Below are 13,577 nucleotides of genomic sequence, written 5' to 3' on the forward strand. Positions count from 1 at the left end.
CGGCCGTCCAAAAGTCTATTTGGCTTACTAAAACAAACATAAATTTGGTGCTTCAAAACTCAAATATGCAATTTTTCTTGTACTACTCATAAGAGATATGTATGAAAATGACAAAGGATTTAAATACTTACAATTTCATGTTAATCAATCACCCCGTAGTAGTAATTAAAACCGCGACTGCTGCGTGTCAAGTAGAGCATGTGTAGTTGGGTTGCCCAATGCACTCCTCCTTGAATTAAATTAAAAATTGAAGAAGAATTACTCAAACAAATACAAAACAAAATAATATGAGAAGTAATTTAGTTCATCACTCTGCGTTAAACTTTATTGCAAGCACACAATTAAACGTACACTTTCCCGAATTGCGCTCAGTAGGACAGAAGTAAACATAATTTAAACTACCTATTGCGCAGTTGACGTTTACGGTTTAGAAGAAAAGACGGAAAGTAGTCAAGATCTACACAAAGTTCTTACATGAATTACAACTAGGTTTAAGATTGACTCATATATTGAATATAAAATTTACAGTTGTGTAAAAGATTTACCTATTCTTGTTAGTTTAACTTGCTATGTGTCAACTCAGTTTCCACAATTTCATGTTTTGCAAAGCTTTGCAACAATTCTGATGCCGCTTTCTGTGTCATCGTTTTACTTGTAGATTCTATTGTAAGTTTAACCTTGTATTTATCACTAAAAATTAGAAAATCAGAAACAAGAAAAAGTAACAAAGAGAGACTTAACTTGTTTAAATTTGGATATGATCCAAATGTAACTTGAGGGTATTTTGATACAAGTTTGTCCAAAGCTTGAACCACAAACTGTTCAGTAATGTTTAAGTAAATTTTGTGGCAATAAAACTTAGATTTACTCTGAAATAAATCATTGGCCAACCTATCCAGTGACTTTTTAAATAATTGAGGGATACCCGGAAAGATATATACATTTTTTATTGATACATTAGGGTAATTATCCCCCCTGGCAGCTTCTTTCCCAAATGTAAGCTTTGCTGTTTCAGGAATCTGAATAACATGAATTATTCAATATAGTAAAAACAATCAAATACTTACAAATGCAATTTTCATGCCTGGTGCATTTACATCATCTGTTTTGTAAAATCTAGAGCAAATTTTCACTAATTCAGGATTGGGGTGTAACTTTACGTTGAAAGCATTTGCAATAGCTATAAAAATTAACACTTAAGTCAATCTGTAACAGTTTATATTTTGGTAAATTTACCATCAAATGTAACATCGTCATGAGTGGGTCCAATTCCACCAGTTGTCAAAACATAGTCATATGTTTTAGAAAATAATTTTACTTCTTGGGAAATCTCATTTTTTACATCACCTATTATAGAAACCTAAAAAGATTAGCTGACAATATATTTCATTTCACCCTCAACAAATACTGTGCTGCTTATAAAAATCACCTTTTCAACTTTGATCCCTAATTTGTGAAATATTTTCATTGCATGGTGCGAGTTCGTGTCATGAACCTCTCCCTTCAAGATTTCATCACCAATAACTGTAAAAATTAATTATTATCTGCTTGTAGTCATATACACATTTAAGATTACCAATTATTCCTGCAGTCTTCATGTTTGATATTGCTGGAACATTGTTGTCATCATTTGAAGCTCTTGATAAAAACTGTCGGCTTCTATAAATAATGTTACGTTTCTTTGATAAAATAAGACTAGATAATTTGGATGACATCGTTAAACAAAAAGAAAAATAGCAAAATAAACAGAAATATATGCTGCAAGTGTTGTGACTGCAGCTTAACCTTAACCTATACTAACTTATTATTCTACTGCACTGTTGTACAGACATATTGCAACAGTGGTGGGGGCTACTATTGTACAGCCATAGTCATATGGTGGGGTAACTCAACAATACATATTAAAATTTCAATACTTTGATATCATTACTGTTTACAATAAGAGGCATTTATTAAAATTCTATTCAAGATGAACATATACCTGGAAACCTTATTTCAATTTCAAAACTTTCTTTAAAAAAATTCAAACTTTGAAACCATCAAAATACAAACATCTTGTGTGCAATTTTTCATACTTGTTTCATCTTTATTTTATTATGTTCATAATTTAATATTCTATACTTATATATGATAATGCTTAGCTTACAAGATACTTAATTAAACACATGAATCTGAGAGATAGTGGAATGAGGAAAAACGACAATCAACAAGACGCGTACTTTGTTAGGAAGATTTATCATCAAATCCCTTTGACTAATTTAAATTGTAAATTGATGACAATTTAAAAAATACTACTTGATATTTTATTTGGTAAGATATAATGTGGTATGAGTATGGTGTCGCTAAATTCCGTTAATTTCCTGTTATAATTTAATACGTACACATTAATTAATGGTCTCATCTCATCTAATGGACTATCTCTATTTTGTATTCATCAATGCTGATAATGATAACGACAATGATTCAATCGCATGAAATTCTAACAAATATCAGTGAATAAACTCAATTTGTTTTGATGAGTACATATGTTGCTTCTAAAATCCTGTTTATCATTTTCTAAGAGTTTTATGTTCGCATCGCCTTGGATTTTCAATGGAAAAAACAGGATATTGTGAAAACGACCCAAAAATATTATTTCGCTGGTGTAAACACATGAAAACATGTCTTTAATGCTTTTTGTTCAGGCAATTATTTCAAAACTATTAAATATAAATGCGTAAAGTATTTTATCACAGTTATAAAATAGGTAAAAAATGCAAAATTGCAATGCATTATAAGCATATTAAAACCTCCTGCTTGTGTCAAGAGTTAATCATTAATTAAATGTCATATCATTCAATGTAATAAACAAGCGCAAAAAATTAAACCATAAATATTATTTGTCAATCTGCCCATGATTACAATAAATCTATTGTTTATCAACCAAATAATTGTTAATAACATAATAAAAAAGCCCTACATTTTTGTGCTATAGGTTGATATGTGCATCGACAAATATAATCGAAATAAAGGTAAAAGAAATGTAAAGCAATGGAAAAATAACTAATATATTTTCTTGTTCACTTCAATAGTTCTTTAGCATTAATTTAATGTGTTATTCTATATTTATATTTCATATATATTTATAAAGAGGTAGATGAAAATTATATTATCGTACAATATTCTTTCTAGTCAAAAGTAATTAAATTATAATCTGAATTATTTCTATTTTTGGGTCAACTAACATTAGAACCGCCTACATTTTATATAAAAAAAAAAACTTCATTTAAAATAAAGAAGTTCTAGTCCCGTTTGTTGAAGGGATATAACCCTTTCTTTTGTAGGCAGCAATCGCGTGCAAATAACCCTTTGCAGAAATAGCAAAAACATATCAAAAACGAAATAAATTAAATAACAATTATGTATGTTCATCAAATAATCAAAGAATCCCTCAATGTCTACAAGTTGAGTGTGCATAAAATCGTTCTGTTCCCATTCCAAATCATGCCCACAATCATAAAACTTAAATACAACTCGATAACAGTGTTTAAAAAAACAAAACTCAGTTGGTTGTACATCATTCATCTAGGTACAAATTTCATGATACCTCGTCAATCATACTCGTGCGGTGCTGACCTTCGGACGATATCATATGTGCGATGTACAACGATTTGATAATTTAACGTAAACAACATTCCAACAGAAGCAACCCATTTGATTTCGCAAAAATATAAGTATGTGCTTAATATTGAGACACAATTGAGCTTAACTTATGTTTTGTTTCCTTTCCGTTTTGAGCATTATGTAAAATTCAGTCAAGCGTTTAATGGCATAATATATATCGTCCGATTCAAACACAATATTCGTATATCGTAACATAGAAACGATGCTCCCCTACGTCTCATGTGCAAATCGATTATTAAATCCTCTGATGATTTAATTTCTAATTCACCTAATACTAAAATGGACTTTTGCCAGATTTGTATATTATGTTGTCTATCATATTCAAAACTTCTAATTTACTTGTTGCCACTTGAAAGTAGAAGTAAAAATAATGTGGATGGCTTTCTTTGTGTTCCACACTTCAGTACTCTTCAGTTACAGCCTTTTAAGTGTTTTTGCATGTCAGAAGTTATCAGTGTTTCCTTTTTGTGCCAAGAATAAATTAAGTTTTAAAGAACTGATATAACCATCCACTGTATTTGTTTGTGTGTGTGTTGTCCTTAACTTGTGCTTTACACTTATCTTGCATATGATATCGTAATATGTAATTTCTGCGCGTAAGTTTTACATGCTAGTTACACATTCTGTTGTGTGTGTGGCGCGTGCGGCAAGTTGTTCATACGTGTCGGCGTATTTACAGGTGCGCTCAGAGACAGATGGATTTCGTCACGATGCCGTCATGGTCGAATGATTGCGAGAGATTCGGGGAAGACAGATACATGACACTCTTCGTAAATGACACAGAATGTAGGGTGCCGGTGGCGCAATGCTTGTGCTCTGAAATGCATCAGCTTTCCAGTAGCCCGGGGTTTATTGGTATCGGTCTCATTCTGGGTGCTAACTTTTTCTGCAAGTTCAAGAAGTGCCAGTCAAATTACTACTCAAAACACTATCCAAGAAAAAGAACAAATGGGTACCTTTCGACGAAACGGGAAACAGCCTTGCTTCTCGTTTGTGGTTGGCGGTGCGAGGATCAAATCTGAAGTCGTTGCGCCCGTTGGCCCATAGTAGACGTTGAGTTGCCGAAAGCATTCAGTTTCGAGCATCTCCGTCTGCCATGGTATCGAAACACAGCCCGTATTGAATTTACTATAAAACGAAGAGTCCGACTCGTCGATGTTGACTCCCTTGACAGTCGAAAACTGCTCAATGTCGAGTACATCCTTCGCGTACACGGCGTGAGGCTATAAAAGAGTTTGAAATTAGTTTTAATTTTTTGCCACCATTTCTAAAGACTGTTTCTTTTGTATGGTAACGGACAAAGTAAAAAATACGACAATATGAAAAGGAGTAGTCCTTTGTGAATTTTGCTTACGTCGGGAACGAATGGCGGATCGACCATGCCCGCTTCGAGCCGCCTCCAGTGTATCGATTGGAAGAACGCCTGCTGCTTAACTTGCAAAGCACCCGTGCGGCTTGCTTTACCGCCTAGGCGCTGCGATGGCGATTTCGCTAGCAATTGTTGACACAACGACTTGGCCTCCTCGCTAAACTTGGACGAGTACTTCTCCGGTTCGTTCTTCACACGGCGGTCCACCTCCTCACGTTTGACTTTCTCCTTTCGCGCACGAAACGGAGCCTGACCCTCAATCATCTCATACAATAGACAACCAAAACTAAACCAGTCTGGACTAAAAGTGTATTTTTCGTTGTCAATCACTTCCGGCGCTAAAATATCAACGACAAAAAATTATGATTTACTACATAAACTGACGATTAATTCAATTTACGCAGCTTACCCATGTATCCAACTGTACCGACCCGACCACGCACCGTCTCACCCTCGGGTATTTCGACAGCAAGACCCAAATCGGATATCCGCACGTGCCCGGCATCATCGAGCAGAATGTTCTCCGGTTTACAGTCACGGTAAACAATGCCCTGCAGGAAAACAAACATTAACGTCATCCCATCATCAGTGACATCCCGGTCTAATGCATCTGAAGTAGCGCGATCGATTCAGATGCGATACAATACAGGCGAGTATTAGTACCTGTTGGTGTAGGTGGTCTAAGCCACAGACGACCTCGGCGGCGTAAAACCGCGACCGAGTGATGTCCAAGCCTGGCTCTCCGCCCATATTGTATATGTGGAATTTGAGATCGCCGCCATTCATGATGGTCAAGACGAGACACAACGCGTCCTTTGTTTCATACGCGTACGCCAGGTTCACCACGAAACGAGAGTTGATTCTTTGCAGGATCTGTTTCTCAATGAGGACCATCGCTTCGCCTTTTCGTTTTTTAATTCGCTTCTTTTCCAATTTCTTGCATGCATACATTTTTCCTGTCGCTCGAACCTAAAAAAATAAAGTATTCAATTACTTTTTGTTTGGAATGCTTGGAAAAACAACGTTGTAGCAGTAGATGTAATTAATTTCAAATAACCAATCGCTTAAATGTATAGCGCACATGGTAAATATATTGCGAAAAGCTCTTTGTTTGCTTTCGTGTAGCTTTTACTAGCAAAAAAATGACAAATTAAATTATCCTTTATGGTCCTCAGTACAGGCTCTGTCGATCCTATGCCGAGTTAATCGCCGCTGGGCGAAAACGGAAAACGCGAAAGACGCGCGCCGTCGGTGCGCGACCGGACGAGATAAAGAACATGCTCGGAATATAAACGCACGCATTTGTGCTTTTAGGGGGCAGTTAGACCACGGTTAAAACAGGCGAACGCAGAAAGGACAAGAAATTCACTTAAAGAATGGCTCGTAACTCAGATGCTACGCACTGATACCAGTTGCCCCGACACTTTTTATCCGAGTACTAGATTTTCATGCGTTTTTTGCCAAGTCAATTAAAAGCCTACATTTGTGGTATGTAAATGTAATCAGCATTACGTGTGTACCAACAGTAGAAAAGCAAAAGTTGTTATTTCGATATACGCTGAAGAATGGCGATAATATTGTAATGAAACTAACTAATTCGTTCATCGACATAATACCATTACATAACGGCTAATAAAAACATTTCGTGCATTGTCTTCATTACACTTATCCAGCTCACGATGTCGGTAAGGTAATTTCACTTTAATAAGCATTTGCATTATTTTCATTTTCACATTGTTATTGTTATCGCCACCGAGATATTTACAAATATCGTTAGTGTGCAAGTTAGCTTGTTGCCTGCGAATCCCTTGCACTGGCTTCCCGATGGCGGCGAAAATATGTCCATAAAAGCAACCGTAACACTTAAGTGCTTTCGTCGACACGCGCGAATTGTGTGAGCGCTTTCGATTCAGCTGCTAATAGCGCGGTGCTGGTGTGTTTCAATTAAGATTTTCCAAGTTTTCTCGTTTGTTCTGTAGTGCGCATTCGCTCCTTTTCATTCGATTTATTATTGCCCAGAAACGCAATGTGGTGTGTGCCGAAGCCACGTCCTTCTACGCTACAAGTCGAGGGAACTGAATACAAACAAATTATTTAGGTCAATTAAATTATGTTACCCCTCCTCAGTTCAATGCAAAGCTTTAGAATAAATTTACCTAATGTGGGTGCATTTATATAAAATTTAAATTATGATTATCAGATTGAGTTCCAAACATCAAATAATGTTCTAGGTTTTGATGGGTCCAACATCTATTTCGGTTCGCCCGCTATATAATCAGATAATTACATTAAATAATCCATTACACGAGCATTGGTTCCAACCGCCGGGCGTAAATTATTATCAGAACGCAATGGATGTTTCTCCGTGTTTGCACCAGCGCTAATATTGATTTATCGTTAGTCCTATCAGTCCACGACGTCAGCCTCGTTAAAGGACGACGCGACTAGTAAATCTGACGTGCAATCGCAATCATATCGTTCCGGCGTTTCCACTTACTTGTTGCTTACATTTCACGTACACTTCTTGACGTGTTTTCCGAAGTGGAAGATAAATGCGGCAGTGCAAATGCAAATATACTGTCTAAAACTTCAATTGTATACGAAACTAGAGGCCGAGAAGAATTAAATATTTGTTGGAATAACCACAAATTTAACTAAAGTTCAAACGAATTACATATTGTTGGCAACCCACAAGGACGCAAACGCAAACTTTAGCACTGATGATCAAAACTTTCTTGCAAATAATTAATAATCAGTTTCCTCCTGGGGCCAGCCTCTCCGAGGACTTGTGGCTTCATTATTCTCCCCGCATGTTCTTTAATGGAATAGCTAATTTCGTTAGCGCTAATGATTTGTTGCATAACTTTAGACGAGTTTCGCATTTTGGATTCGATGTCTAGTTTCCAAAGTGCACTAAAGTTACCAATAAAACATATACTATCTTAGTATACGTTGTAAATTAGTCAATTACTGAAAATCAATAAAAGCAAATTTAATTTTCACTACTTTTAGTTTCTTCAATTATGAGGAGTAATTTAACAAAAACATTTAATTAAGTTTTAGATCGCTTTCCACATGCGCTTTGTAATCGTTCCTTTTACAACTCTATTGTCGTCTCCTTTGGCAATAAAGAATAACGTGCAATTTCGTCGAACCTTGTGTTACATTTCGTTCAGTTTTGTTCGGCGTTGGTGTATACCCCGTTTTCCCGTTATCATGATTTTTATGCCAAATCGATACTCTCGTTCGCCGTAGCCGATCATCGGGCGAGTAAAAACCGCGCTTTCTTTCAACACGACAGAAGCAAGTCAGATTGCTTGCAGTTATCCTGCCAACCATCACGCATTGCATTCAGAGAATGTCATAACAATGCCTTTGTAAAGTTTTTCTTTCTGCGTGATATCATCCGACATGAGCGGAAAAATAAAGTAGGTATTACAATATGTTGCAAACGGATATAAAGTGTATAATGCGATTATAAAAGACAATAGAGAATAGAGAGCATCCTATATTGACGGTTAATAAAGGATAAACCTGACAACGTGTTGATAAATCGCATTATTAGAGGACTAGGACGACTAAAACTCAAAATTTGCTTGTCAGGAAGGAATATACCTATTTATAAGCGTGTATACTGACATTCATGTAATAATGCTACGCAAGATTAATGCTTCAATTAATCGAATTAATTGAGAACCTTGTCAGGCACCAAAGGGGTTGATGCTGCGCAAAGATGGGCTGACATAGGACCGCATAGCTAATGCATACATAGTGAATATATGTATATATAACTGCGGTTTGCTTCGCAATTGTGTCCCCGCCCGGTGTACTCGCTTCCTATTGGTGGAAACACAACTGAAAGTAGCATAAATCATAATTTCATCTCACGTACAAACTTTGTGCAGGCTACTCTAACAATGCCTCCATAGTTGTTTTCAACGTGACACTTGCAAACATATTTATGTTTCAAAGAAGGCATAAAAAATATTATATGAGAATACATAAACATGATAAAAGCTACTTGGAATTTGAAGCAGTCGAAATCCTTCAAGGGTCGCGCATTTTCTGTCTTGTAATAGTAGCAAATCCTGCACGGTTCCATTTTTCAATATGTCAACTTTTTTATTGAGATTCAATCCCGAGTGCTTTTTGAGAAAATAAATAGCGAAAGTCAAATACCAAAAACATAATACCAATCATATAACAATTTCGCAATCACGTGAAAATCTCAAACAACGCAAAATTACCTTTTTTCGCATCGAACAAAATGTAATATTCCAGTGTGATTACTTTTCAATCTAGAGTTTTTTTTTTTTCGACAAATCTACGAAACAACGCTTATTTGCATCCGCCAATGGTAAAAGAAAAACAACAACTTGCGCACGGGGAATAAAAGTGGATGATGGTAATTACCTGACAGGCGCACACCTCGCCAAAGCCACCCTTGCCCAACACGCGGTACATGCGGAACGTCTTGTACGTGACGGGCTGCGCCTCCAGCCACTTCCACTGCAGGTATCGATGGAAGTACATACTCCGCGTGAACTCCCGAAAGGGCTCGTGCGCCAGGCACGCCTTCACCGCCTGCACGCACGGCGCGAAGAGGTCCTTGTGGCCGTTGGTCAGCTTGTCGCTGGCGGACAGCTGCAGCCCGAGCTCCGGAAACGAAAGGCACTCCTCGCCGTTCGGCCCGCTCATGAACTCCTTCTTAATCGCGTCCGCCAACTCCACGCGCGCCTCGCCCGTCTCGACCTCATAGCGTTCGGTCGCTTCGAGGAACTTTAAACAGCGATTATATTCGGAGCACTTCGATTCGCACCATTGTTTAAATAACAATTTACCTATTGGTTGTTGATCCACAACATACTCGTATCTTATATCTGCAAATATAATAACAAGCAAATTAGTATTCAGCGTGAGTGAAATCGAAAAACCAGACGTTTTTTATAAATAAAACCGATTTCGGCGTACAACACCACCAGAAACATATCGATTAGCAACATATTACTCGACGAGACGTTCAACATGCACAATATCTCAATTTGTAGAGTTTATTTTGACTTAACGACCAAGTATATACAGTTTCGTCTGCGCGCGCTAAACATTCTTCGTTTTTATTGCATTTTCATAAATATTTTCGTAAACAATCGTCTCTCCTGCAGAAACTTAGCATATGCACCACTCATTTGTGTATTTCTTACTTTTTTTTTTCACGTCGCAACGAGAATTTATTTGCATTGCAAGTTTGTTTTAAACATGCATGTACGCACGCTAATTGAAAGCGAACATACAGCTAAGAAAACGTCGTAATTGCAATACTGAGACGGTGAATCGCGTCGAATAATGAATGAAACGGTGTGCTTATGTTAATAACAAGTTAATAATAATCGCGTGTAACGTCGTCGACACTGATATACCCAGTAGTCGACCGTTTCAGTATTATATCTAATCTAGGCGTAAGTGGGTAATTAAGCGCCGGTGCGTTCCGAAACGCATCGCAATCTTATCGCGAAAAATGCGGATTCATATTGATTATCATCACCATTTCAGCGATAACATCAATTATTTTGTTTTGTTCTATATCGAAACGACAGAAGAAGATAATATTTCTAACAATACTTGCCTAATGTGTTCTTTAATTCAATGCATTGCGATATGTGAGGAAATTGCAGGATCTTCCTCCATTTTTTACTCTTTCCCTTATTACTATCGGATCCACCTGCAAGCAAACAAACAGAAATAATATCAGATGCAAATTACCGTCGTGCGTATGCGTCGGCCTGGAGAGCATCATACTGTGAGAAGCACATTCGTGTAATTTGTAAATAATTACATAAATTGTTATCGTAAAACGCTCATAATTAAATAAACACATTAAGAATACTACGACAAATGCACGCCTTTACGTACGTAACATGAACATACATTTCGTCCAAATTTACATTACCCGAACTACATTGAACGCCAGATAAAATTTGCATTTTTACTAATGTTCCGAAACGAAGAATGAATGAAAAGGCAGTACAATGAGTTTTGTTGTTCGAGAATAGTACCGTGTACTTTGGGTTGTCTATAGTCGCCTGCCGGAGCAAACAATCGAAAGTCGTAATCATAATGAAAACCACCTATTACTTTTTTCTTTCTTTTCGAAATAAAACCGATATTGACACATTAACACGTGCCATATTTTTCAATAAATATATAAGTACTAATTTGTTTGAATTTGCTTTATATCCAGGGAAAAATTTAATTACCGTCTTGAAGAGACAATTAAAAAAGTAAGGTTAGAATATTTTTATCTGATATTTCTTGAAATAATTGCGAATAAAATACAAGACTTACCCTCTCTTGCCTTTAGATAAACTGTATTTGCAACAATGTTTTCTAATTCCATGAGTTCCAGCTTGACTGATTGGTAAACCCGCTGGTTCGGGCCGTAAACGACCCGTTTCCATGAAATATAGCTAGATTATTAGCCGATCTCGTATACGAGAAGATTCGCACGCGCCGTGTGCTTGTATCTTCAGCTTAGGTTAATTCCTGCAGCTGCAGAAGGTGCTACTGGCAGTGTGTATAGCTAGCTGGTGAGCGGTGTAATCCACTTGACTCTGGAGCGCGCACAGTTTAGAGGGTTGGCGACACGCACTCGCAGAATTTTCTGAATTTGAAAGCACCACTCACTTTTAGGCCCAGGGCAGCACTGAGTAGTAGAGTTGTTGAGTACACTTAGCGATTATGCAGGGGCAAAAAAGTGTAATAAAACGACTTGGGCGAGAGCACGAGATTGCCGAACAGAACGAGCGGAACGTTCACGCACACACGTCGTCTGAGAGCGCGCGGGCACACGATGCGAAGGCTGTTCCTGTTAGACGGCGGTCGCGGCGTTAGAGCGCAACAACACCGAGGATCGAGCTCATAGGTCAGACGAGCCGATGGAGTCTCACACGCGCCGGCACCGCTGCTGTATTATATCTATAGTATGAAACAGCGGACAATTGATAATCGCGACGCGTCCGGCAGGGGTGTGTCGCTACGCGCCTCTCGCTGCTACCCTGTGAGGGATTCTGCGGGTGCGGGCTCGACGTGCGTTCGGCTGGTGCGTGCGGTAGCGGCGCGGCGAAGCTACGTGCGGGCTGTACGCGGTTACACTGCGCGCTGGCGTTCGCGCTCGCCGACTCAGGCACAGGCGTCTTCGACGCTGCGCCGTACGGATGCTCGCGGTATGCCAGCTCGCCCGTACGACGCGCTTCCCTTTTAGTATTTAAAACACTCTGTAGAGAGCACGGCGCACAGCCCATAGCACGCAGCGCCGCGGATGGGATGGAGAAAGGAGAAAGCACGCGGCGCGCGCGACTAGCGGAAAGCGAGAACGCCGCAGTCACAGTCTACGCGAATTCGATCTGCTCTAGTGTGCACATGCACATGCACTGCTATCAAATGATGAATGCGACTTCATGCAACAGGAACGCATTATCGAAGCATCGCATGAGTCATTAAATAGTTGAAGGTGCAGACTACAGGCCCAACAGGGTAAATCTCGCACGAGTATAATTGGTTGCCTACCAAAATTACCCTTATAAATACATTTAAATTTTTAATGCCACTTCATATCGATTAGTTAACTCTCCGCGAATAGAACCGCAAAAAAGTAGGTTTGGTTTAACTATTGATTAAATATACAAATAAACTCCAATTAAAAAATATTTCAGTACTTGATAACAAAAGTCCAATCGTACAAGTTATTCAAAATCTTGAATTTATTATAGGAATGTAATTCATGCCCTACGCCTCTCATTGCATCGTCTACATTGTGAATGCAATGAAAGCAAATGCCTTTGCATGTAGGCGTGCAATGTATGCGTCGGCATTGGTGAGCGTTTAAGAAAATTGCATTTCCAATTGCAATTGGAATTGATACATAAATTTTACGAGTTGCGAGCCAGTCAACAAGTCGCTTCGCATGGTCTGGTAGCATCACAACGTTTTTTTTTTATTTTTACCATCTCAATTTACAGCTGACAGCCCACAACTTTATCATTTATCTTTTCTTTTCATCACCTGTACATAAAGTTTTCTTTTTTACGCTGTTTTCTGATAAAATATTATTATGTTAATTGTTTTCCCTGTATAGTAAGGTAGGTAGGGATTTTAAGTTTATAATGGCTATCTAGAAAGATAATTGAAAAAGTTTTGTTGTTGCGACAACAAAAGATAAAAGAGGCTTGCAGACTTTTTGCAATTAACTGCTCAAGTTTTCCAATTAATTGTCCATTCATTCTAATTAGTAGCTGGTGTTTTTTTGTCCTTTGTTTGCCAATTTAAATAAAAATATACAATTTTTTACACACCTTCTTTGAAATGAGAATAAGATGAGACAAATTCAATTCTTCTTGAGAAGATTAAAGACCACACCACCTACGGATATGTAATAATTCATTGTTCGGACTGTGCGATTGCGCCCGTCTCGTCTGACATTTACTCCGCGTTCAATTCTATAAGCGCGTCCGATGAACATGAATAATAAGTAAAGTGTTAATGAAATCGG

At 38.0% G+C, this 13,577-nt stretch overlaps 1 protein-coding gene across 1 annotated transcript; it reads right to left on the minus strand.

Moving 5' to 3' along the window:
• Positions 1–490: 490 nt before the first annotated feature.
• Positions 491–12,225, minus strand: Gprk2 (G protein-coupled receptor kinase 2). Its single transcript, XM_065317548.1, has 12 exons — positions 11,375–12,225; positions 10,656–10,751; positions 9,446–9,912; positions 5,696–6,001; positions 5,442–5,583; positions 5,018–5,370; positions 4,620–4,886; positions 1,577–4,549; positions 1,430–1,524; positions 1,237–1,373; positions 1,068–1,180; positions 491–690 (listed from the first exon to the last, which is right to left on the minus strand). Exons 1-8 carry the CDS (start codon positions 11,424–11,426, stop codon positions 4,490–4,492), a joined length of 1,743 nt encoding a protein of 580 aa, XP_065173620.1. The 5' UTR covers positions 11,427–12,225; the 3' UTR covers positions 491–690; positions 1,068–1,180; positions 1,237–1,373; positions 1,430–1,524; positions 1,577–4,489.
• Positions 12,226–13,577: the final 1,352 nt, after the last annotated feature.

This window comes from Atheta coriaria, unplaced genomic scaffold (genome assembly GCF_025399875.1).
Source record: "Atheta coriaria isolate IRGN ID8LTWV9N9 unplaced genomic scaffold, Caltech_Dcor_3.1 hic_scaffold_3_pilon, whole genome shotgun sequence".
NCBI lineage: Eukaryota > Metazoa > Arthropoda > Insecta > Coleoptera > Staphylinidae > Dalotia > Dalotia coriaria.